This window comes from Convolutriloba macropyga, chromosome 3 (genome assembly GCF_964194025.1).
Source record: "Convolutriloba macropyga chromosome 3, txConMacr16.3, whole genome shotgun sequence".
Lineage (NCBI taxonomy): Eukaryota > Metazoa > Xenacoelomorpha > Acoela > Convolutidae > Convolutriloba > Convolutriloba macropyga.
Window position 1 is genome coordinate 70,145,240 of NC_134470.1, and position 24,413 is coordinate 70,169,652.

The 24,413-nt window shown below is 34.9% G+C and overlaps 2 protein-coding genes across 3 annotated transcripts in view; one reads left to right on the top strand and one right to left on the bottom strand.

Moving 5' to 3' along the window:
* Positions 1-8,591: 8,591 nt before the first annotated feature.
* LOC142337253 (uncharacterized) overlaps positions 8,592-24,413 on the bottom strand; it is a 28,397-nt gene continuing 12,575 nt past the window's right edge. For both annotated transcript variants that reach the window (XM_075386406.1, XM_075386408.1), the window contains exons 5-9: positions 19,481-19,607; positions 13,409-13,592; positions 12,730-13,030; positions 10,237-10,332; positions 8,592-9,447 (exon numbers count right to left, since the gene is read on the bottom strand). In XM_075386406.1, coding sequence (XP_075242521.1) covers positions 8,859-9,447; positions 10,237-10,332; positions 12,730-13,030; positions 13,409-13,592; positions 19,481-19,607 — 1,297 coding nt within the window. In that variant the 3' untranslated portion in view covers positions 8,592-8,858. The remainder of the gene's footprint in view (positions 9,448-10,236; positions 10,333-12,729; positions 13,031-13,408; positions 13,593-19,480; positions 19,608-24,413) is intronic.
* On the top strand, positions 20,095-23,542 carry LOC142337252 (J domain-containing protein-like). The gene is made up of 2 exons (XM_075386405.1): positions 20,095-20,365; positions 23,043-23,542. The coding sequence occupies exons 1-2, from the start codon at positions 20,320-20,322 to the stop codon at positions 23,483-23,485; spliced, it is 489 nt and encodes a 162-aa protein (XP_075242520.1). The 5' UTR covers positions 20,095-20,319; the 3' UTR covers positions 23,486-23,542.

The following is a 24,413-nucleotide window of genomic DNA, read 5'->3' on the forward strand; positions in this document are numbered from 1 at the left end:
TAATGCACCGCGTTGGAAAAAGCGTATCTAGGTATGTTATTTATTTAGTTATATAGTTTATGCTTTTTGGGCTGAGGCACAGGTATCTCTCAAAATTTAATTGGATTTTTTTTCTGTTTTTGCATATGTTTGTCCTTTTTTTGTTGTTGTACGCCATATACCTGGTGAAAATAAGTCTCAATTGCTTTCCCAGGACGTATAACTCAACCCATTTAAAGACTTTAGTTTATAGCTTTTTGTTTAAATGACTTTAAAATTGAAACAAGATAAAAATTTTTTAATTGTTTACTTTTTGATTTCATTTTTGTAAATATTTAGCTCCATCTAACTCATTAGTAGTCTGAATTACTTCTGTTTAATTATATAAATTTTGCGCTTGGTTATTTGTTGTCACCTATTGCTTCGACCATTAATTACACAAAAAGTTTTCGAGATTTCTATACTGTTAAATTTTTGAGTTTCTTTTTGTTGTCATCTCTTCGTAGTATTTTTTATAATGAAGGCTCTTTGATATTAAAATGAAGAAAAAGTAACAATTTACAGTTCTTACATTCGTCATTTTATAATTATAGTACCTTGAATAGTGCGATCTCGTAAAATTGTTTGAAGTTTTGGCCGCTTGATATATTTGTTGTTATTTTTGGGGGTTGTGACTTAGTCTCATTATTAACAGGCCCATCTGGCTTCCTGAGGTGTTGCAACTTAATCGATTGCTGTTTGTTGGGTTTTTAAGTCTTTTGATTTTTGAAAATAATTGTTTTCAAAAACATAATTGGGTTTTTGAGCTTCAGTTTTTTAAAATATTTTTTTGTTCAATTTTTAGCTCAGTCTCTGTAAACATAAGTCAAAATCCATTTCCAGTGAACTCTACTTTGATCTCTATAATGGTTTTAGCTTCAGACATTTGATTCCTACGCACAATTTCGAGCCTCCTTGTATTTTATGATAACCTAGAAGTGATAGCCTATTGTATTCATAGATAACCTAGAAGCAAACAGCCCGAGCTGTTGTCACGAAGAAACACGATATCGAAACGCTGCAAAATTATAGGCCCCAGACGGTATACCACAAGGACAATTCAAGTTAAAGCAAGTTCTCTCATATAATATTTTGTTTTCAAAAACTTTTGATCAAAATCTGAAAGATATTTTGTTTTGAAAATCTATACAAAGGAAAACGCGGCAAATCGGTACCATAAGCCTATTTTGTAACAGGTTTGCTGTGCTACCTCATAAAGATTTCCAAAGTAAATTTTTAACATATTTTCAAAAAAGAATGAAAAGATTCAGTATACTTTCAATTCATCTATTGCAAAGGAGTTCCTGTTTAAGTAGATAGAAAATTACTACTGTCAAAAGTAAATAATTTTGGCTTCCATGCGAACATTTTCAGCACAATTCAGTCGGTTTTCAGGTAAAAAATGCAGTAAACGTGTAGAATGTTAAAAGGTATGTAATTTATCTCTGAATAATGATTCCAAAAACCGCAATTGCGCAAGAGACACAAAATTAAACCACCTTTTTGCCATTTTTAAAATAATTTGAAAAGCGATGTTGTTGAGCTTACTTGCTGACTATATGGTACATAAGTAGTAATATTCCTCAATCGGAAGCGCTGCAAAAGATATAATTGTATTTATCAGGCACACCTTTTGTGTTTACCAAAGCCTGAAGTTATATAAGTGATCTTTTCAAGCGTTCTAATCAATTTCGTCGTGTATAGTATCGACTTCAAAAATCATAAGCTACCTTTGAATATAAGGAAAATTGTGGTCGTCCGTTCACAGCGATAATTAGATTGTCCTTTTTCTTGAAGAAGCAAACACTTTCAAAGTTTACTTCGATGATTTCTTTGAAGATCAGATCAGGGAACATACCATAAAAATGAAATTAATTTTTTGGAACAGCTGGTGCGGTTTCAGTAAGGACGCTTTAAGGAAGTTTTGTTTTCTGAAACTGTAGTTGTTTTGTAAATCATGGTGTTATTGTCTATGCCCTTTAAAATACTGGGGAGTAAACGTAATGTACAACAGCAAATACTTTTACAGCATAAAAAATTGCAGAAATTAAAATATTTGGATATTTGACAGAACTGTTTTCAGAAGTTGATCGTGAGGATTGTGACAACTGATAACAAAAAAAACTGAACGAGAAATAACAGAGTTGTGCGACCTAAATAGGTTAATTTTTTGAATGTATTGGAAATGCCATTCGGTTGCACCAGTGCGGCCGATTTCGAGTGTGGAAAATCCAATTGCGTTACGCAAAAAAGTAAATGAAAGACAAGGCAAAAACTAGCAGTTCTCTGCAAATGATTACAAACGAAACCTGAATAAAATCTTATTTGACAAAGCCATTCATATACGTTTTTTTTATAAAAAACTTTTAAAAAATAAAAAGAACGAAAACTCAAAATCTTATATTTTCCCCTTGAAAATTCTCCACACGTTGCAACTCCTTAGTAATTGAGTTCATCAAATATTATAATAATACAGAAAATAATAAAAACTAAAACAAGATGAAAAAATTGAAAGTAATGAAGTAATGAACTCAAAGATTGAACGGAGATAAAATCAAAAACAACTATGAAAAAAAAGCTCAATCTTTTAACATCTTTTTTTAAAAAAAAAACCATTTGGATTCCTAATATACAATCAATTGTTTCGGAGGTTCCAGATTATAACGTCAATCAATTTGTCGGTATATACGAAAACCTTTTCTAAGAAAGACATTACGAAAATCAGAATTTTATGAATATTAGGAAACCTAAGAGAAAATAAATAGTCAATAAGTCAAACTAACTAACAAAAGATCAAAATTACTTTTTCATGTTTAAGAATTTTGTACCGAGACAGGAAAAGATATAGAACATATAATCAACTGTAGACAAGTTTGAGACAAAATAATTATTGGAAATTGTGTCGTTTTAGCCGAAACAGCTAAAGAAACTTAGAAACTTGCTGCAAGTGAACGCAAACATTTGCCAGCGTATCAAAATAATTATCATAACACTTTTCCTTGCTCTCTTGCTCAGACCATTGTAATGATATGACGTATTCTAGTAGTTGTCTTTTTGTTTTTACTTTTATTCAACAACTCGAATTGAACAATTGTCCTATGGCGCCGTCGATATAAAAGCCTATTAAAATTGAGCCGCTGATAAAATTGAACATAGCCGGAAAGCTTCGCATACCGACTGGCTGCCCAATTCGGGTGTTGCCATACCAATGTCCTTGAATGAAGTACCGTGACGAAAGTAAATAAATTGAGAATTATCCAAAAGTTGGTTTAAAATAATTTTGCTTTTTTGTTTTAAAAAAACAACTAGGCCATTCATTTGAAGTGTCGAAACCACAAAAGGTCGGGAATTTGGCAAATCATTTTTCTGCATCACTTTTTTTGCACTAATATGTCTCAAAATCTACAGGTTTTCATTCAAATCTAAAGAATAATTACAAGCACTATTTTTGAGCCAAAAATCGCGGCAAAGGAAAAGAAATATTTTGGAGAGGAATTGTATACAATACAAAATTCCTCAATCTGCACAACACCAGCACCCTATGCTCGAATCTGGCAACTGTTTCCATCAAGGAAACAAAAATCTACTTCAGATAGTCAGCGGTATACAAAAAAAATTAAAAATACCAGACGAAAAGGCTCAAAATATGATGTGACTTGAAAACATTTATACCAAAATTTAAAGATAACTTTAAAATGTCCATTCCAAAACCTATCAACTTAATTTGTTCATAGTCCCCCTTGCATTTTATATTAGAAGCAGAACCCACATGTTTAACGGGACAAACTCGATAAAATATTTGTAAAGCCAGCAATTTTCGTCTCACAGTTGTCCTTAGCAAGTAACATAGCAGAAATGACAATTACTGGTTTTGATTGAATATAAAAATCTAAAGGTGCTAAAAGTAGCGAAAGGGAAAAACAAAAAAGATCGTTTATATTACAAGTTTTTAAAATTAATTTAAAGACATAGAAGGACATGTCCTGACGTAGAATTTTCATTGACTAAACGGAAACCTAGACCTAGAACGGACTATGAGTGAATTGGGAAAACCATTTCTAGAAAAAATCAGATAGAAAATTAAAAATACAACGTCAATGTCAAAATGCCGCATGTGAACAAAAAAAAACACAAGCGAGAAATTGAAATTTCCTTCAAACAAAAAAAACTAGGCCTAGAATGAACTATGAATGGATTAGAGAAATCATTTTGAAAAAATCCGATCCAAAAATTCGAAAAACAGTAAAAATTAAAGTGAAATTGCCGCATGTGAACAAAAAACCACTAGCGAGAAAGCGATTTTTTGTTCAAACACCGTTTTCTCACTCCACTTTGAAATTAGAGCGGAAAAATTTCACGCCGCAAAACCACTCGCCTTTTCGCTCGACTTCATGTTTCGGCGTGACCAAAATCATTACTCCAATTTGACTTCAAAAAACATGAAAATGTGTGAACAGATCTTAAAAAAACACATAGCTGGCAAATTGCCAGAAAATGGCAGCAATAGCTTCATAAATCTTTAGTCTCAAAAAGAAGGTAAAAAGACAGACCAAAAAATTAATCACGCGAATGAACAAATAAACTAGCTCCACTAAGAGCGAAAAATGACGTCAGTCACGCAATTCAGTTAAAATTGCATGAACGAATCAACAAAAAGCAGATTTGAAGTGGTTGTGACGTCAAATGGTTGTGACGTCATCTTGATAATGAAATAAATAAAAAACATTGCAGGACAAGTTCTGCCGTAGAATTCATAGAATTTTCATTGAGTAAACAGAAAACTAGACCTAGAACGGACTATGAAAGGATTGGGAAAACCATTTCAAAAAAATCCGATCAAAAAAAATGAAAAAACAGTAAATATCAAAGTGAAATTGCCGCATGTGAACAAAAAAACACTAGCTAGAAAGCGATTTTTTGTTCAAACACCGTTTTCTCACTCTACTTTAAATTTAGAGCGAAAAAATTTCACGCCGCAAAACCACTCGCTTTTTCACTCCACTTCCTGTTTCGGCGTGATCAAAATCACTACTCCAATTTGACTTTAAAAATCACGAAAATGTGTGAACAGATCTTTAAAAAAATACAGCACCCCAATACAATTCAAATTCTTTGAATTGTAAAAAAAGAAGGCCAATAATAGCCTCAGCTATCGCTTCTTGGCTATTAAAAAAGACAGCGCCCCAATACAATTCAAATTCTTTGAATTGTAAAAAAACCTGAACCAAGGAGAATTTTGAAAGAAATATTAAAGCAGTTCGATGCAGCAAACTGAAAATAGTGGCCGAAAATTGATAAAAACCCAGCCTAGCTGAACCAGTGAAAAAAGGTGGAAAGAATAAAGCTGCTTTGAAAATACATACCTAAACACAGTGCTGCCAACAGGACGGCTGACATAATATTTAAACTCATAGATTTCGAATTACAAAACAAGGGAGCGTAAATAATAGCTCTGCTCAACTACCGCCTTTAAAGCAAATAAAAAGATGTAATGCAGTGGACTTTATTGTACGTTTTGCAATATAAGGCCTGTTTAGCAAGAGTGTTTATTATAGTAGCTGCAGCAGATATTTTAAGGTCAAATTAATCCCGTTATGCTCTTTTTTAACGGCCCTGTATTTTCATACTATTTGGCTACAATTTAACTGCACTGGTTACTGGACAAAGTAGTCTATGTATTAGTTTGTGGGTGTTTGGTAGTTTAAAAATTTGCATCTTAGATCATTGACACTTATAACTTTGGCCGATTTAGGAGGTGGCTTTTCCATTCTAAGTCTGAAACTTCGCTTGCTTTTCTCGAAAATTCGATCAGGTTTCTTATTCGGAGAAGTCTCGACCGAATACACACTCGCTAGTTTGGGCAAATCCACCGATCTCCGATTAAATTGTTTGCTAAGGTTTGACAAGTTTGTATTAAGGCCAGTTTTGACACGCGATAAGTCGTCACAAGAAATTAAACTCTTTTGAGATACTGCGTTTTGCAAAGTCTCTGAGGTACTCATTTGAAAAGTCGCTTTCAGATTGGGGAGGTCATTTTTAAGAGTGAGGTAAGTCACGTGTGACCAAAAATTTAATCACGCGAATGAACAAATAAACTAGCTCCACTAAGAGCGAAAAATGACGTCACGCACGCAATTCAGTTGAAATTGCATGAACGAATAAACAAAAAGCAGATTTGAAGTGGTTGTGACGTCATATGGTTGTGACGTCATATGGTTGTGACGTCATCTTGATAATGAAATAAATAAAAAAAACATTGCAGGACAAGTCCTGACCTACAATTCAAAGATTTTCATTGAGTAGACAGAAAACTAGACCTAGAACGGACTATGAATGGATTGATAAAGACATTTAGAAAAAATCCGATCCAAAAAATTGAAAAAAAACAGTAAAAATCAAAGTGAAATTGCCGCATGTGAACAAAAAAAAACACTAGCGAGAAAGCGATTTTTTGTTCAAACACCGTTTTCTCACTCAACTTTAGATTTAGAGCAAAAAAATTTCACGCCGCAAAACCAATCGCTTTTTCGCTCCACTTCCTGTTTCGGAGAGATCAAAAATAACTACTCCAATTTGACTTGAAAAATCACGAAAATGTGGGAACAGATCTTAAAAAAAAGACAGCACCCCAATACAATTCAAATTCTTTGAAATGTAAAAAGAGAAGGCCAATAATAGCCTCAGCTATCGCTTCGTGGCTATTAAAAAAAGACAGCGCCCCAATACAATTCAAAATCTTTGAATTGTAAAAAACCTGAACCAAGGAGAATTTAGAAAGAAATATTAACCGTCTATCAAAGCAGTTCGATGCAGCAAACTGAAAATAGTGGCCCAAAATTGATAGAAACGCAGCCTAGCTGAGCCAGTGAAAAAAAATGAGGAAAGAATAAAGCTGCTTTGAAAATACATACCTAAACACAGTGCTGCCAACAGGACAGCGGACATAATATTTAAACTCATATATTTCGAATTAAAAAACAAGGGAGCGTAAATAATAGCTCTGCTCAACTACCGCCTTTAAAGCAAATAAAAAGATGTAATGCAGTGGACTTTGTTGTTCGTTTTGCAATATAATGCCTGTTTAGCAAGAGTGTTTATTATAGTAGCTGCAGCAGATATTTTAAGGTCAAATAAATCCTGTTATGATCTTTTCTAACGGCCCTGTATTTTCATACTTTATTTGGCTACAATTTAATTGCACTGGTTACTGGACAAATTAGTCTATGTATTAGTTTGTGGGTGTTTGTTAGTTTAGAATTTTGCTTCTTAGATCATTGACACGTATAACTTTGGCGGATTTAGGTGGTGGTTTTTCCATTCTAAGTCTGAAACTTCGCTTGCTTTTCTCCAAAATGCGATCAGGTTTCTTATCCGGAGAAGTCTCGACCGAATCTACACTCGCTAATTTGGGGCAAATCCGCTAATCTCCGAGACAAAAGCCGAGAGCTCTTCGAGGGTTTTTCCTGAACGTCCACTTCCGTTTCCGAGTTAAATTGTTTGCTGTGGTTTGACAAGTTTGCATTAAGGCCAGTTGTGACACGCGATAAGTCGTCACAAGAAATTAAACTCTTTTGAGATACTGCGATTTGAAAAGTCTCTGAGGTACTGTTTTGAAAAGTCGCTTTCAGAGTGGGGAGGCCATTTTTAAGAGTGATGTAAGTCACGTGTGACCAAAAATTTGATCACGCGAATGAACAAACATACTAGCTCCACTAAGAGCGAAAAATGACGTCACGCACGCAATTCAGTTGAAATTGCATGATCGAATCAACAAAAGGCAGATTTGAAGCGGTTGTGACGTCATATGGTTGTGACATCATCTTGATAATGAAATAAATAAAAAAACATTGCAGGACAAGTCCTGACGTACAATTCAAAGAATTTTCATTGAGTAAACAGAAAACTAGACCTAGAACGGACTATGAAAGGATTGGGAAAACCATTTCGAAAAAATCCGATCAAAAAAAATGAAAAAAGAGTAAATATCAAAGTGAAATTGCCGCATGTGAACAAAAAAAAACACTAGCTAGAAAGCGATTTTTTGTTCAAACACCGTTTTCTCACTCTACTTTAAATTTAGAGCGAAAAAATTTCACGCCGCAAAACCACTCGCTTTTTCGCTCCACTTCCTGTTTCGGCGTGATCAAAATCACTACTCCAATTTGACTTTAAAAATCACGAAAATGTGTGAACAGATCTTAAAAAAAAGACAGCACCTCAAAACAATTCAAATTCTTTGAATTGTAAAAAGAGAAGGCCAATAATAGCCTCAGCTATCGCTTCGCGGCTATTAAAAAAAGACAGCGCCCCAATACAATTCAAATTCTTTGAATTGTAAAAAACCTGAACCCAGGAGAATTTAGAAAGAAATATTAACCGTCTATCAAAGCAGTTCGATGCAGCAAACTGAAAATAGTGGCCCAAAATTGATATAAACGCAGCCTAGCTGAGCCAGTAAAAAAAAAATGAGGAAAGAATAAAGCTGCTTTGAAAATACATACCTAAACACAGTGCTGCCAACAGGACAGCGGACATAATATTTAAACTCATATAATTCGAATTAAAAAACAAGGGAGCGTAAATAATAGCTCTGCTCAACTACCGCCTTTAAAGCAAATAAAAAGATGTAATGCAGTGGACTTTATTGTACGTTTTGCAATATAAGGCCTGTTTAGCAAGAGTGTTTATTATAGTAGCTACAGCAGATATTTTAAGGTCAAATAAATCCTGTTATGCTCTTTTCTAACGGCCCTGTATTTTCATACTTTATTTGGCTTTATACAATTTAATTGCACTGGTTACTGGACAAAGTAGTCTATGTATTAGTTTGTGGGTGTTTGTTAGTTTAGAAATTTGCTTCTTAGATCATTGACACTTATAACTTTGGCCGATTTAGGAGGTGGTTTTTCCATTCTAAGTCTGAAACTTCGCTTGCTTTTCTCGAAAATTCGATCAGGTTTCTTATTCGGAGAAGTCTCGACCGAATCTACACTCGCTAGTTTGGGCAAATCCGCCGATCTCCGAGACAAGAGCCGAGAGCTCTTCGAGGGTTTTTCCTGAACGTCGACTTCCGTTTCCGCGTTAAATTGTTTGCTATGGTTTGACATGTTTGTATTAAGGCCAGTTTTGACAGGTATTAAGTCGTCACAAGATATTAAACTCTTTTGAGGCACTGCGATTTGCTGAAGAACTGCTGTGTATTGTGAGGAGGAGTCACTGAAGGTTTGTTGTGTATTGTATTCGATCGAGAAACTTTTGTCATTTTGGTCAGATCTATCGTCAATTGAAGCTGAGCGGTGACCTGAAGTAGTGCGTAGTTTTAGTTCTAAGGCTGCTTTGTCGGCATCTAATTGATTTCTTCTCTCTTTAGTCAGAGGCAAGAAATCTAAGGGCTCGGGTGAGAAATCACACTTGATAGGGGCAGGGCATCTGAAACAGTATCAGGTATACTTCAAAAATATATTTCAAATAACAATGACAATGATCCAAGTGCAATTTTTTTTGCTGAAACGGTAATAATGGTTATATTTTATCTGTTTACATTCAGAAGTAAAAAATATGCCCCGCCTGCCATTACAGCTAGTTCACATAAGGTTATTGACAGGACAGGGTCATACTGTCATCAATTCTTGCCATTTTATTTACAGAGATCAGGAAAGTCACTTCAGATTAAACAAAAACTTCAGACTTATATTGCTATAATAGCGAATTTAAGCAGCTGAATTTAACTACAACAGTTGCCATCAATTCGGAAATCACCAGCTATTTCTGATCTTACAAAAACCACAGAACAGTTGGTTTTAACGAACTGACAAAAAAAAAACAGGCTAGAAAAATTGAAGCAATTGTTGAAGCAAATTAACCGCATATAGAATGGGTGTCCCGCTTTTTTGCCCCTATTTATTTATCCCCCAGTCATTTAACACCGATTTATTCATCCCTCTATCATTTAACCCATCTACTAGTAATGATAGAGGGGTTAAAAGATATGGCGTTAAAATATGCGGGGTTAAATGAATCGGGTGAAAAAAAGTAGAACCATAGAATGCTCTGATTCCGAGAATTCCTAAGTAACTATAAAAAATAATTTTAAATTTTGCTTCACATATATCATGCTGTAACATCTGTCGATTTTTTGAGTTTAACAAAGCGAAGATAACTCCTCTATACGTGCATATCAAGTTAGAATCAACTGTGATTCGATGTTTACATGCGTACCTAATGGTAGGACACTGAAGGAAATCGGGGAATATCTGAGCAAGGCAGTTGAGTTGAAAAGCTTGGTCCAGATGTTTGTAGTAGGATGACATATCACTAAACAGAAAAATTAAAACAATAAAATTATTTACATTTCAAAATCCAGAAAAAGTATAACTGCGCCCAAAATCGTATTACATCAAAATGCCACATGCGATTTTGTGAAAACAAATGAGAGATCTGTTCACCTTCTTCAATTCAATTTCATAAGCAGTTTGTATTAATTTGTTTTAGTGACAGCTTTGCCCCTCTAGGGCCTTTGACCTCAACAAAATTAACGTTTTTAAAACAAAAAATTTGACATTAAACGAATAATCAATACAAAATTTTTATTTTAACAATAGTTTTGTAAAAAAATTATTGTATAGTTAATATCAGTATGCGTTCATTGTCTGACGTGTGAATATTTTAGGAGTAATTTTTGAAGATAATATTTCATCAAATGTCACGTAGTTTTACCTGTACTGCATTTTGAAACGAGTTCATGTCAAGTAATTGATTTGAAAATTGAAGTAGGCCAAAACAAGTACCTGAAGGCTTTTTGTACCCATTACGCAAAAAATTTTCAGCGAAAGTTTTGTTGAGATTTGACGAACACTAACTAAAATACTCAAAGGTGTTAGTTCAATATCCACTTGATGCTATAAATTGTTTCCTTTTGCAATATTACCGCCATCATCCTCGATCATAATGGAAAATTGCGAAGGAAATAAGGACCCGGAATTGAGTGTCAGAGCATTTCAGCGCTGAGCCAGCATAATTCAAGAGTTAAAACGTAATTCAGTTCTGAAACATTGCATATCCAGAATTTTTTAAGTTTCTTTATGTGCAGTTTTTCTTAATTATGATTATATTGTGGTCATAAGAGTTCGCCCAGGTTAAGTTTATCCTGTATAGTCTGAAAATACTCATACCCGAACATTAAGTCTGAGCAGAATAATGTCATACTTTAGTAGCTTATAACTGGTGATTACTATAGTAGTATACACAATATTTATATATAAGTTAGTTTTTAGGCAATTACCACAAAGCCCATTTAGCTGAGTGGTTACGACTTGCTACGCAAATTAATTGTTACAAGTACTCACGCGGAAGTTCAAATCACATATAAATCAAACCTCGTTGGCGGGAGTTAGGCTGAGCATATTATTTTTCGTGCAATAATGTTTACTCAAAAATCAATACTGGCCCGGGTTAATTGGGACATGAACAGAGTACTGGCCATCCTAAGAAAAAAGTCTCTATAATGATTCAGCGCTGATTTATTCTGCCATCAACCTCCGGGGAGAATGGAGAAATGAATGGAGTAACGCATCCATTGCTTTTATGTATATAATTTTGATCCAATTGGCACGGAAAAATGACAGAAAAATGAGAGGCGAGTTGGCGGATGGACTAAAAAGGAATAAACGTAATTGCAGAACGAAAAAAAGAACGCAAGTAAAGTAAAAGTTTTTTTTGTAATCTTTGTTGTATTTTCTTGTGAACACAAATGTAAGGGCACTTACTGAAGTAGTTCTAAATAGGTTTAAGCATACTTTGAAGTACCACCTTTTCAGTGTTTCAATTGGTGTTGCTCCACAATTTTCGCAAAATTTCAGTTAAAAATTTTTGTCTAATGGCTACAAATTTTGGTCTCGCCTAGCTAAAATTTTAGGAAAAATTAGGACGGCACCATTCAAAACACTGAAAGGGCGGTATTTCAAAATACGCTTGAAGCTATTTAGAACTACGTCAGTCAAGTGTCCACTACATTTGTGTCCACAAGAAAATATGACAAAATACAATCAAAACTTTACTTTTATTGAAATATTGAGCATTTACATTTTTTTCCCATTTCAAGTCCCTCCTCCAATGTGTCTCGCTTTTTCTCACATTTTCCCTCGCCAATTGGATCTAAATTATTTATACTAAAGCAATGAATGCGTTACTCCATTCGATTCTCCATTCTCCTTATTTCTGTTGCAATCAGGTATGGTCGAGGATGATGGGGGTAATGATGTCAAATTCTGGAAGATACTTTATAGTATCAAGCGTAGCTTCCGCCTTATATCCTAAGCCCCATTTTGAGAGTTTTAAAAGAGCCAAAAGGTGTATCGCAAAACTGTCAATACGTAAAATCTAGCAGACAGATTGCCAAAAACTAAGAAGGAACTAGACCCTCCAGATCTGTTTAAACAAAACTGATTATTGAAATAACTTTGGGTCAGGCAAAATTCAAAATATCGATATCTCCAAAATTCAAAAAATCCACTAGTTAAAAGTTTTCCTTACTTTTCCTTGTCTACTCCTTGCTGTAAGTGACTTTTGCAACGTCTTAAGGGTCTTGCTATTATTTCAGTCCTATTATTCCCGTAATTTGATTCTGAATGTCTCTTTTGCATTTTTGAGGAAGAAGGGCTAGTTCAAGCAATAAATGGTAAAAAAATTTGTAATTAAAGTAAATAGACTAACGCAAAGTAAGGAGGTTTGAGGCAACCATCTTTTCTGATAATTCTCTTCACTTTATCCACCTCATCATAGCACAACTTCCCCGTGAACAAAAGAGGGAAGTCGATTCTCTTCCTGTTCAGCAGAATCTTCACTGCACCTGCCAAGTAGCACTGGTCTTTGCCATAGCCACCGACCTCTTCCGACTCCATAGCTCGTTTCACACGGTACACTAGACGCCATCTCAAGTCTGGATCCGGTTCCAAACCACCAATGTGTTCGTACAGTTCACGGAAGCCCATCACTGTCGACATGCACGCTATGTCTAAGCAACAACAACAACAAAGATCAATTCAAAATTAGGCACTGTCGAATTTTCTCCCGGTATATGATCCCGGGTTGACAAAAAGTTTTAATATAAGAATTTTCAAATTATGGCTGACTTTGTCGCACTTTTCATTTCACGTCTAGTAGTAAGCTGGGGCCAACTCAGTTCAAGTGCTTAATATTGTAGGAAAGCGCTATCTAGATCACACAAACTATAAAATTCAATGGTTTGAAATTTACTCGAGAAATCAAAAACAGCCAAGCAATAATTTTGCATTAAAAAGACACACTCGACTACAATAATTGCTTCAACCATCCAGAGTAATTAAAAATAAATAGTTATTAAGAGAAGAAGTCAAGGAAAATGAACACTAACAATAGAGGAGCGCTGGTTTGTAGAGGTACTTGCACCTGGCAGCAAACAGACTGGCAAGAGTGGCCAGACCCTCTTCCGTGTGCAGCCCAGTCACGTGACTCCTTTTCCTTAACTTGTAGCTCTGTCTATGGCCACTCCAAGGCTGCAGGGCATCATTGTAGAAACGGACAAAATGGGTTCCAACCTAAACAAGTACGAATACTAATCAGACCTCTCCCCTGCGTCTAACGCGAATAAACATTTAAGCCCCACGCGCTATGATTTTGGCATAGTAACGATAAAGTAAAATCTAAATAGTAACTAGTTGTAGGAAGCGGCAATTGGGGGAAGGGTCTGTAAAATGAATCCTATTAACGGTTAAAGGCTACTTATCTCGCCTTTTTAAACAGGAAAAGGGTGATTATAATATAATAGCAAGCACGTCATGTCGCATAAAAATCTTCAAAATTTTTAAAACTAACAATGGCCCTGAAATCATCATCCGAACTCAAAATTCAACATTTTGCTACTTCTGACCACAATAATGTTAACAATTCTGGCCTGGAAACCTTTCACGGACCAGAAAAAGACCAGAGCCAAACAAGGAAACAATATAATATCAGGTAGATTTTCTCACCTCCCTGGCTTTTTGATTTTTCGATAACCTTTATAACATTTGATAAAAACCGATAACAAAAACAACCCTTTCCAGGCCCCAAAAAACAAAAAGGCAAAAAAGAAATGATGTTAATATTGATGATTAACCTCCTAGTTTTGATGATTTTGCCACCATTATATAATTTGGTTTCTGCTGCAATAAAGTCAGTAAAAGATCTATGTAACAGAAAATTGGATGTAAACGTTGTGTTTTGAAGCCAAACAAGAGTAATTTATTTAACTGAACCTCAAAGTTAACATAAAAGAATGAAGATAGATAGCCACTCAGCCTTACCCCAGCAGAAATTTGAGCAAGCGTTATCATTATGACGTAAAGCTCGTTCAGTACATAAAACGAGCTCTTGTGAACCTTGGTTCAGCAAAACTCACGCCTGATGGTTTTGCCACAATCGTCAGCGAAGCCGAGTTTCTCGTCAACTCGCTTCCACTCACCCACGTGCCAAGCAACATCGAATATGACAATCCACTTGCAGCTAGCCACTTTCTGCTCGGCAGACTCTTCTGCAACGTTCCAGTAGCCGTATTCAAGGAGACACTGATATCGAAGTCTTCGGCGTGGATGCAGGTAAAGCAGTGACTCCAGCAAATTTGGAAGTGACTGCTGACCGAGTAATGGAATTGAACCCTTGAAAGAGAATAATGCCTGGCTTCTCTAGGATTTCAACCCAAGAGGAATCTGGCAGCGGGGACGAGTAACACGGACTTTCACCGGCCCCGATAACATTGCTAGGTCACGAGAAGTAACAACCGCTTGAGGTAATTTGACTGGAATCCCGGTTAAACTGATGCAAATTTACCCCAAACCGCAAGCAGGTTTAAAATAGGTTCTTTGGGCCCCAAGAAAGTTGATGCTGATGATCAACTTCCTAGTTTTGATGATATTGCCGCCAGTATATAAATTGATTTCTGTTGCAATAAGGTTTATGTAAAGTCAGGAAAAGATCATTGTAACCGGAAAATGGATGTAAGGTTTGTGCTTTGATACCAAACAAGAGCACCTTGTTATTTAACCTCAAAGTTAACCTAACAGAACAAAGATAGATAACAGTTCAGCCTTCACACCGAGGACAGTGGAACAAACCTTTTCAAATGATCTAGCTCAAGAACGTGCAAAAAACAGTCACTAAACTCAACAATCAGCAGATTACGCTTTCTGTCAATAATAAATATTTACAATTCTGACTGGAAAAACATTTCTGTAAGGACCAGAAAACGTTCTGAATCAGAAAATGAACAAACTAGAAAAATCGTATGTAGATTTTAAATAAAGTTTAGCAACAAGGAATCAAAATCCAATAGCGATAAACCTAATGATTCCGCAGATATCCCGAAAGATCAAAATAAAAAAGTGTACGAACCACAAATTCCTTCACAATTTTTTTTTCGTAATTTTGTGATAATTTTGTCGAACTTTCCACTGAAATAGTATTTCCGCTCAATTTAAATTGAACAAAAAATTGCAAACATGTATTGCTAAACGTAGAAATAACTATAGCAATTTAAAAAAATTAAGAAGTCTAATAACTCCAAAAACTGCTCACTAACTCTAAAAACAAAACGCACGCGTAACAGTTTCTCTGAAAAATAAGGCGTGAAAGCAAAACCACTAGGTCACGAGAAGTAACAACCGCTTGAGGTAATTTGACTGGAATCCCGGTTAAACTGATGCAAATTTACCCCAAACCGCAAGCAGGTTTGAAATAGGTTCTTTGGGCCCCAAGAAAGTTGATGCTGATGATCAACTTCCTAGTTTTGATGATATTGCCGCCAGTATATAAATTGATTTCTGTTGCAATAAGGTTTATGTAAAGTCAGGAAAAGATCATTGTAACCGGAAAATGGATGTAAGGTTTGTGCTTTGATACCAAACAAGAGCACCTTGTTATTTAACCTCAAAGTTAACCTAACAGAACAAAGATAGATAACAGTTCAGCCTTCACACCGAGGACAGTGGAACAAACCTTTTCAAATGATCTAGCTCAAGAACGTGCAAAAAACAGCCACTAAACTCAACAATCAGCAGATTACGCTTTCTGTCAATAATAAATATTTACAATTCTGACTGGAAAAACATTTCTGTGAGGACCAGAAAACGTTCTGAATCAGAAAATGAACAAACTAGAAAAATCGTATGTAGATTTTAAATAAAGTTTAGCAACAAGGAATCAAAATCCAATAGCGATAAACCTAATGATTCCGCAGATATCCCGAAAGATCAAAATAAAAAAGTGTACGTACCACAAATTCCTTCACAATTTTTTTTCGTAATGTTGTGATAATTTTGTCGAACTTTCCACTGAAATAGTATTTCCGCTCAATTTAAATTGAACAAAAAATTGCAAACATGGATTGCTAAACGTAGAAATAACTATAGCAATTTAAAAAAATCAAGAAGTCTAATAACTCCAAAAACTGCTCACTAACTCTAAAAACAAAACGCACGCGTAACAGTTTCTCTGAAAAATAAGGCGTGAAAGCAAAACCACTACTCTGCTCTTACATGTAGTTCAGCAGTTTGCCCAGAACTTACTTTTAGCGTGTGGCATTTCTTGTTGTAGATACACTTCAACAAAATTATTGATAAATAAGACTCTCACCGGAACTCCATTCTTTGAAATGAGAAAACTAAGAGTAACGCTAGATAACTTTCTCAGCTTTTAGTTTGCAGTTATCAAAAACTTTTGACCTTCTAGCATTGGAATCCTATAAAACTGAGTATGGAGACGTAGAATAAAGTCATTATGTCACCAATGAGGATATTGCTTCACTTATTTGCGGTGTAATTAAAGTCGAGCCAGAGAGTAGCTCCAATAGTTTCGTAGATCTGCAGCATCAAAAAGACGGTAAAAAAGGTAGAAAAACAGACCAAAAATATACTTATTTCAATTAAATGCTGAGATGCTAAGTATAATTAAAGTCGAGCCAGAAAGTAGCTCCAATAGTTTCATAGATCTGCAGCATCAAAAAGACGGTAAAAAAAGGTAGAAAAACAGACCAAAAATATACTTATTTCAATTAAATGCTGAGATGCTAAGTTTTGATTCGGAATCTGCTTAAACCCTTTGCTGCTTCTAATAGCGGCTCTCAAATAAAATCCAATTGACCCGCAGTCACTTGACCTTATCTCTGTGAATTACAGTAAAGAAAAGCCAACTTCAGAGTGAGGAAGTCAATCTTGAGATTTAGGTAAGTCATGTGTAACCAAAAACTTAATCACCAAATTCGAATGACCAACAAAATCTCTCCACTAAGAGTGAAAGATGACGTCACGCACGCACTTCAGTTGAAATTGCATGATCAAAGGAACTAAACGCAGATTGTGACGTAATTGTGACGTCAAATGGTTGTAACAAAAATCTTAACACAAAAAAGCGTAGAAGGACAAGTCCTGAAACAAATGAAGAATTTTCATTGACTAAACAAAAAATTAGACTAGAATGGGTCATGAATTGGAAAAGCAGTTTAAAAAACATCCGTTAAAAAATCGAAAGATCAGTAAAAATTGCCGCGTAACCAAACCACTACATTGAAAGCTACTCTTTGTACAAACACAGTTTTCTTACTCTGCTTTAAAATTACGGTAAAAAAGTAAACCACTCGGTTTTGTGCTCCACTTCCTGTTTCGGCGTGACCAAGATCATCAATTTGCCTTCGAAAATCATGAAAATGTGTGGTCAGATCTTAAAATAATCGCCGGAAGAATCCCTGAAACGACTTAAAAACTTGACCACCCTAACTGACATAATGAATATGAACATAAAAATACTTATCACTTTGAAACAAAAACAGAAAAATAAAAAACTGAAACGTATCGGAAAAGAGAAGCTGCTAAGGCAACTAAAAAAATTCTTTATAAGCTTCGACTCCAAAACAACTAAGAGGAAAAGACCAAGCAACAATGTTAGTGGTAATTCTTCAAACAACTACAAATTGACACAAAAACCAATAAAACAATTTTCAGGAAGAGAAAATGGTGGTAAGGGAAGGAAATGGAAAAAAATAAAATTTTCCCAAAATTCAGCTACCAAATTGCTAAAATGGTATTTCCCACCAAAAAATGTTCAAATATCTTTTATTACTCCTTTTGACCAGGCCTTCACCCACCCAACATTTTGTAGATTTATATTAAATAACATAAAAATTTGAAGAATGAAAAAAAAAAAGAATTTTGTGTTATTTATTTCATTGAAGTTTCCTGTGTAGCATCCACTGGAAGCCCAAAGCAACAATTCTAGAATAACTCCAAATTAATAGGCCAATAAGAAAAAGTATGGAACAGCACAATAACGAAGAAATAAGCAAAAATAAACAAAAAAACAGAAGAAAATCGGCCAGAAAATTGCTTAATTACTCAATTATGTTTTACAAAAATAACTCACAACTAATATCAATTCCATAAAAAAGACAAAGCGACAAAAAAATAATTTCAGGTACAAATTTCACCGAATGCTATAAAAATTTGAAGAATACCAAAAGCATTTAAAAACTAAAACAACTTCAACTAAAAAAAAAACGACAAAAAGTAATTGATCTTTTAAAATTACAAGGGAACATAAAGCCAGAAAACATCCTTTGAGCACACAGAGTAATGAAATACTCGCCAAACAATAGCCCAATCATTATCGGCTGAAAACATGTCTAAGGTTAGAAAAAAAATTAAAAAAAAGAAAAAAACGCCAAAAAAAAAGAAAAATAGTTCAGAGTTTCTGATTTTTTGCCATTTTTTCAACTGCAATCACGTTGTACTTAAACATACCTAAGTAATAGTCGTCCATTCAAATCTCACTTAGAGCAGTAAAACAAAACAATGGGCGAAAAATCGTTAAAGTTCGACTAAAAATCAGTAAAATAGAAGAAAACTAGCATAAAACTCATATCAATTATCAGAAACATTGAAAACATGCCTAAAAAAATACAATATTACAATTAAATTTCCTAACCAATAAACTGCTTTTAAAAGCCGAACTTGAGCAAAAAATTTCGCTCGCTGACAAATTTTTTCACACCTCAATTTCTCGCTCTCTCGAAAACAGCGATAGGAACAAAAACCACTCTCTTTTCGTTCCACTCTTTTCAGCTTTGTTCAGCATCCAAACCATTCCAAAGTTTTTCACGCGTTTCATTTCGTACTTCAAAATTCACTCCAATAAAATTGATTAAAAAGGACACTTCTTCGAGTCGTAAAAAGACAGCGCTCAATGCAGTTCAAATTCTCTGAATTGTAAAAAACCAAAAGTAGGCCCCAACTATCACCACCTCAGCTACCGCTTTGCGGCTATTAAAAACTAGTTAGTCTTTTCACAGGCAATTCAGTTGAGAATAATTTTTCATAAGCCTAGTGCTAGAATTGAGCAATCAGATTAAGATGAAGGAGTCGAAAGGGCGAGTCCTAGAGTTTATTGTATTATTGTATACCTCATGATGAGCAAGAGCCAGAATGCCCTCTGTCCGGAGGTAGGGCATGGAGGGGTCGTCCTTGATGACCATGGTATACTTCCTCTTCTCTGGTTGGCTAATTGGCCCACGTGTCACCATAACTGCGCTGTAAACACAAGCAAACCATCATAATGGCAACTTCTAAGAAGATAACTTTGATTCGTTTGCAGATAGCTAGACCCGTTTGTGTGGGCTGTCTAAAAATGAGTTTTTGTTGGGTATTTCCTTAAACTGGTGAAATTATCAATTCGATTTTCATACCTTGAAGAAAAACTCTAATACAAAAGTTGAAAAGTACATTTCGCCTACCCCGAAACTTTGTATGTACATGTTAGTACTGTGTTAGCCACGAATACTCAAACAATATTATACAATGTGCATTTTAATGAAGCGACATCATTTTCCGTTAACAATCAATTATATATTCAAGTACCTCGCCAATGAACAACAAGAAATAGAGTACATAAAATTAGTAAGGCTTGTGATGTCACATATAGTGCATGTGTACATATTATTATCACGCCACCTGCTCAAGAGGGATTAAGATACAAGACCATTCCTCCCTCCCGCACCATACTCCTATACACACTACTTCGCATTACATACTTGACCTGATGCTCTTCAGTTTATGCCATACAGCGCTCTAACAACTGATCACTTGTCTGTCCCATAAACTTAATAACTTTCAAAATCAGTCGGTCTACTTCGTCAAGGAAATTTGGAATCAATTTTCATACATTTATTCAGTTACCGACAGTGTATATTTACAAAATCTGCTAATCTTAATATCAAAGATTCTTTTCAACTCAACACATCAAATGGATCTCCTCAACAAAGAGAAAGAGTCGTACTATTCAATATTGGGTGAGTTTCAAAACAGTTAAGCAATGATCGGACGAATGGTCCTCAAATGACAGTTGATATATCGGTCAGAACAAATTAAACACCGACAAACATAACGGGAAGGCTGCCAGACAATAAGCCACGAAATAAACTTTTAAAAACACAGCTGCGACCGAAGACAAAAAAGATACTAAAAAATGTATCCCAATAAGAAATAAGTAATAGGATTAGGATAGGATATAAATAGGATAGTAAATAGATTCCAATAAATTTTACCAATAGGAAACTCATTAGGTATACGCCACTTTCGTATGCTACTCGAGTATAATTTTCATTAGAAAACTTATAATCCAACAATCAGCTATGAATTAAAAACAAAACAATCATGCGTAAACCGAGATTTTGCAGAAATACAATCATTATAATAAAAATCTCTTTTCAATTACTTTCAATTAGGCAAATTCAAGAACATAGCTGTCAGATTGCCAGAAAAAAGCCGCAATAGCTTCGTAGATCTGCGGTCTAAACAAAACAGTAAAAAGACAGATCAAAAAATTCGTCTTTCTATTGAAGGCTGATATGTTATATTTTGATTAAAAATCTGCATAAGTTTTTGCTGTCTCTATTAGCTGCTCTCAAATAACCTTCATTTAGAGTGACACACACCCATTTGACCTTATCTCTTTGAATTAAAGTAAATAAAGTCAATTTCAAAGTGAGGAGGTCATTTTTATGAGAGGTAAGTCAAGTTTGACCAAAATTTAATCACGCAAATGAACAAAAAAACTCGCTCCACTGAGAGCGAAAAAAGACGTCACGCACGCACTTCAGCTGAAATTACATGAACTAATGAAGAAAAAGCAGATTTGAAGTGGTTGTGTCATATGGTCGTAACAAAAATCGCGACGAAATAAAAAAAACATAGCAGGACAATTCCTGACGTACAATTAAAAGAATTTTTATTGACTAAACAAAAAACTAGACCTAGAACAGACCATGAGTGAATTCGGAAAACCATTTCTACAACAATCAGATAAAAAAACAAAAAAACAGAAAATTAATAGCAAAATGCCGCTAGCGAGGACAAAAAACCACTAACAAGAAATGTAAATTTGATTCTAACAAAAAAACTAGGCATAGAATGAACTATGGATGGATTGGGAAAACCATTTCGAAAAAAATCCAATCCAAAAAATCGAAAAAACAGTAAAAATCAAAGTGAAAATGCCGCATGTGGGCAAAAAACCACAAGCGAGAAAGCGATTATTGGTTCAAACATCGTTTTCTCACTTCACTTTAAAATTAGAGCGGAAAAATTTTACGCTGCAAAACCACCCGCTTTTTCGCTCCACATCCTGTTTTGGCGTGACCAAAATCACTACTCCAATTTGACTTCAAAAATCGTGAAAATGAGTGAACAGATCTAAAAAAAGACAGCACCCCAATACAATTCAAATTCTTTGAATCTTAAAAACCAATAGAAGGCCAATAATAGACCCAGCTGTCGCTGTGCGGCTATTAATATCAAACTATCGCAGAGAAGTTCTAGCTTTTCGCTTATCGATTTGACATTGACAGCTGCCAGCTAAAAAGCTGCGTTGACTTGAAAGTAAAGCACTCAACAAACACATTTGCCATGACACAACAGAGTCTATTGAATCTTACTTGTGATATTTCCTTGATGCTTGAACAAAAACATCCAAGAAAATTTGCGGGTAACATCACAAGGAAGTTGAAAAACGAGACAAACCACGATCTCATCCCATCACCATCAATATATTAATCACCAAAACAAAACCGAAATGATTTTTTTAATGGATGCAGAAATCATGTTGCTACAAAACTACATAAAACTGATAACATGATTAAAACTGATAAATAGCGGAAAGAAAAATCAGAAAAAAATTGTTTACTAGAATATTCTCGAAATGCTTTGATTTATAAATTCAATGGTTATTCGTCGTCATTTTTGATTGGCAGAGAAAAAAACCAATTATTGAAATATTAATTGCGGCCAAATTCTTCTCTGGTATTTCTGTGAACACTTTGATTAACGGAAAGTTGTCTTTCATTTTGCAACTATCAACCCTTGGGCAGTCATGTATAATAAAAATAATACTACTACAAGCGCATGAAAAATCTTAAATGCAGCCGATGCTTATACATGTGGCAGCTGATTAAAATTTTTCAGAACTCTACTCATTAGAATTACATTGTACAACGAATATTATAAAACTAAACTTTAGCCGTGGTTCTTTGAGTCGCATACCATTATGCGGCAGGTATATTAGAGGCTATCTTACTTTAATTAATAGTAAAGGAACTTATCTGCATCTTAAAGGAACATAAAGGAACTTCGATCGGGGAATCATCACAATTTCCGGTAGACTAGTTAAGAAATAAATAATGTTAGTTGAAAAATGGCATGACAAATACCCTATTGTTAAGCTCGTAGAAATCTTGTAAGCTTCAACGATCTCTTTTGTAAATAGGACTTTTATCGTGTGTCCCCTTTTGCATGAGAAATCGGATAATGATAATCTATTTTCTGTTATAATCTAAGAGTGTAATCACACGAGGTAATCTAAGAGTAATGAGAGTGCGCTAAGTATGTCCCTTCTTATAAACTATATTCTAAACTATATTCTTCTCAAAACTTATATTCTAAATAGGAACTGTGTCATTTTGACTGTTTCAGGAGTTCCTAAATTGGCCAGTGTTGAACAAATACAGACTGAATTCAGACTCAAATCACTCGCTTCACATCCGGACAAATTGACAGACGCCAATCAGACATCGGATGACCTTTTCAAGAAACTGACCGAAGCGAAAACAGTTTTATGTGACCCTGAAAAGCGAAGAGCGTACGATTCGTGGCTAGAAAAAGGATACGCTCTGATGCCATTTTCTGATTGGCTAAAAAATTACAAACAGCTAAAAGCATCGTTCCATTTTGCACCACCAGATCAGACCAGAAAATTGCCAGCGAGTTGTGGCATAACAGAAGTTGACATCGAATGCAAAAAATTTCAAAAACAATCTTTAAACAACAACTCTCAACAACTATCAAACAAATGTCAAAGACCGGCTCAAAGCTCCTCAAATTCTCTCCTACATAAATTCAGAAATTATGAAGTATGATAAATGTTCTTAAATTTAAAGTGTGTGGTAAAAAAATGAATTCATACTCAGAGTATATTTAATTTGTTATTGGGCTAAAAAATAAATCGACGCCTCAACAAAACCTCTCCATCTGATACTTTAAAAGTCAAATTTAGGTCTAAATAAGTTACGTGTAGTTCTGATGATAACCTTCAGGTCAACTTAAGGCAGGTCATTTTTCAGGTCAACTTAAGGTACCAGCGCCCTCAGCTTTGCGCTCTAATTGACTTAGATTTCTGATAAATAAAACATAGCCGGCAGATTGCCGGAAAATAACCGCAATAGACGCTTGTGGCCTCCTATGAAATTGTAACGACTAAAAATATAAGATAGACAGATTGACATCCAGTCCTTTAATAGACTTTTTGGGTTAGATTCGGACTGTCATTTTTAAGAGACGCATACGCTCTATAGGGAAAAACCCTAATGGAGCTTTTTCAGAAATAATATTCGAAATCAAAAACTCAAGACTCCAATACTGAAGAATTAGGGCATATACGTTTGGCAATACTTAGATGCACACTATTGATCTTTAACTAGTAAATGTTCATGAAAATTAAAGTTCATTAAGTGAGTTCAGAAGCCATTTTTGAGTGAGGTAAGTAACGCAATTGGCCTAAAAGCAGAACAAATGATGTCACGCATACAAACTTTAACTGCAGAGCAGTAGAAGTCACTGAAATGGAAAAAGTCAATGGTCGTAAGAATCATCGATGGAGACGACGAAGTAAAAAATCATAGCAGCACAAGTCCTGGAATACAATTCAAAGAATTGTATTAATTTGTGACCTGAAGATCATTAACTCCGCTTTAAACGGCAAACCAGAGCTGTTAGTGGCGAGGCTAAACAATAAAACAACACCAGAACATTAAAAACAAGCAAGACAAAAAGATCAACTTGTTCTTT

Excerpts from the sequence above, each read along its gene's own strand:
- LOC142337252 (XM_075386405.1), top strand. The coding sequence starts at position 20,320 with ATGGATCTCCTCAACAAAGAGAAAGAGTCGTACTATTCAATATTGG. Across the intron at positions 20,366-23,042 it reads GTCGTACTATTCAATATTGG|GAGTTCCTAAATTGGCCAGT; the intron begins GTGAGTTTCAAA and ends TGACTGTTTCAG.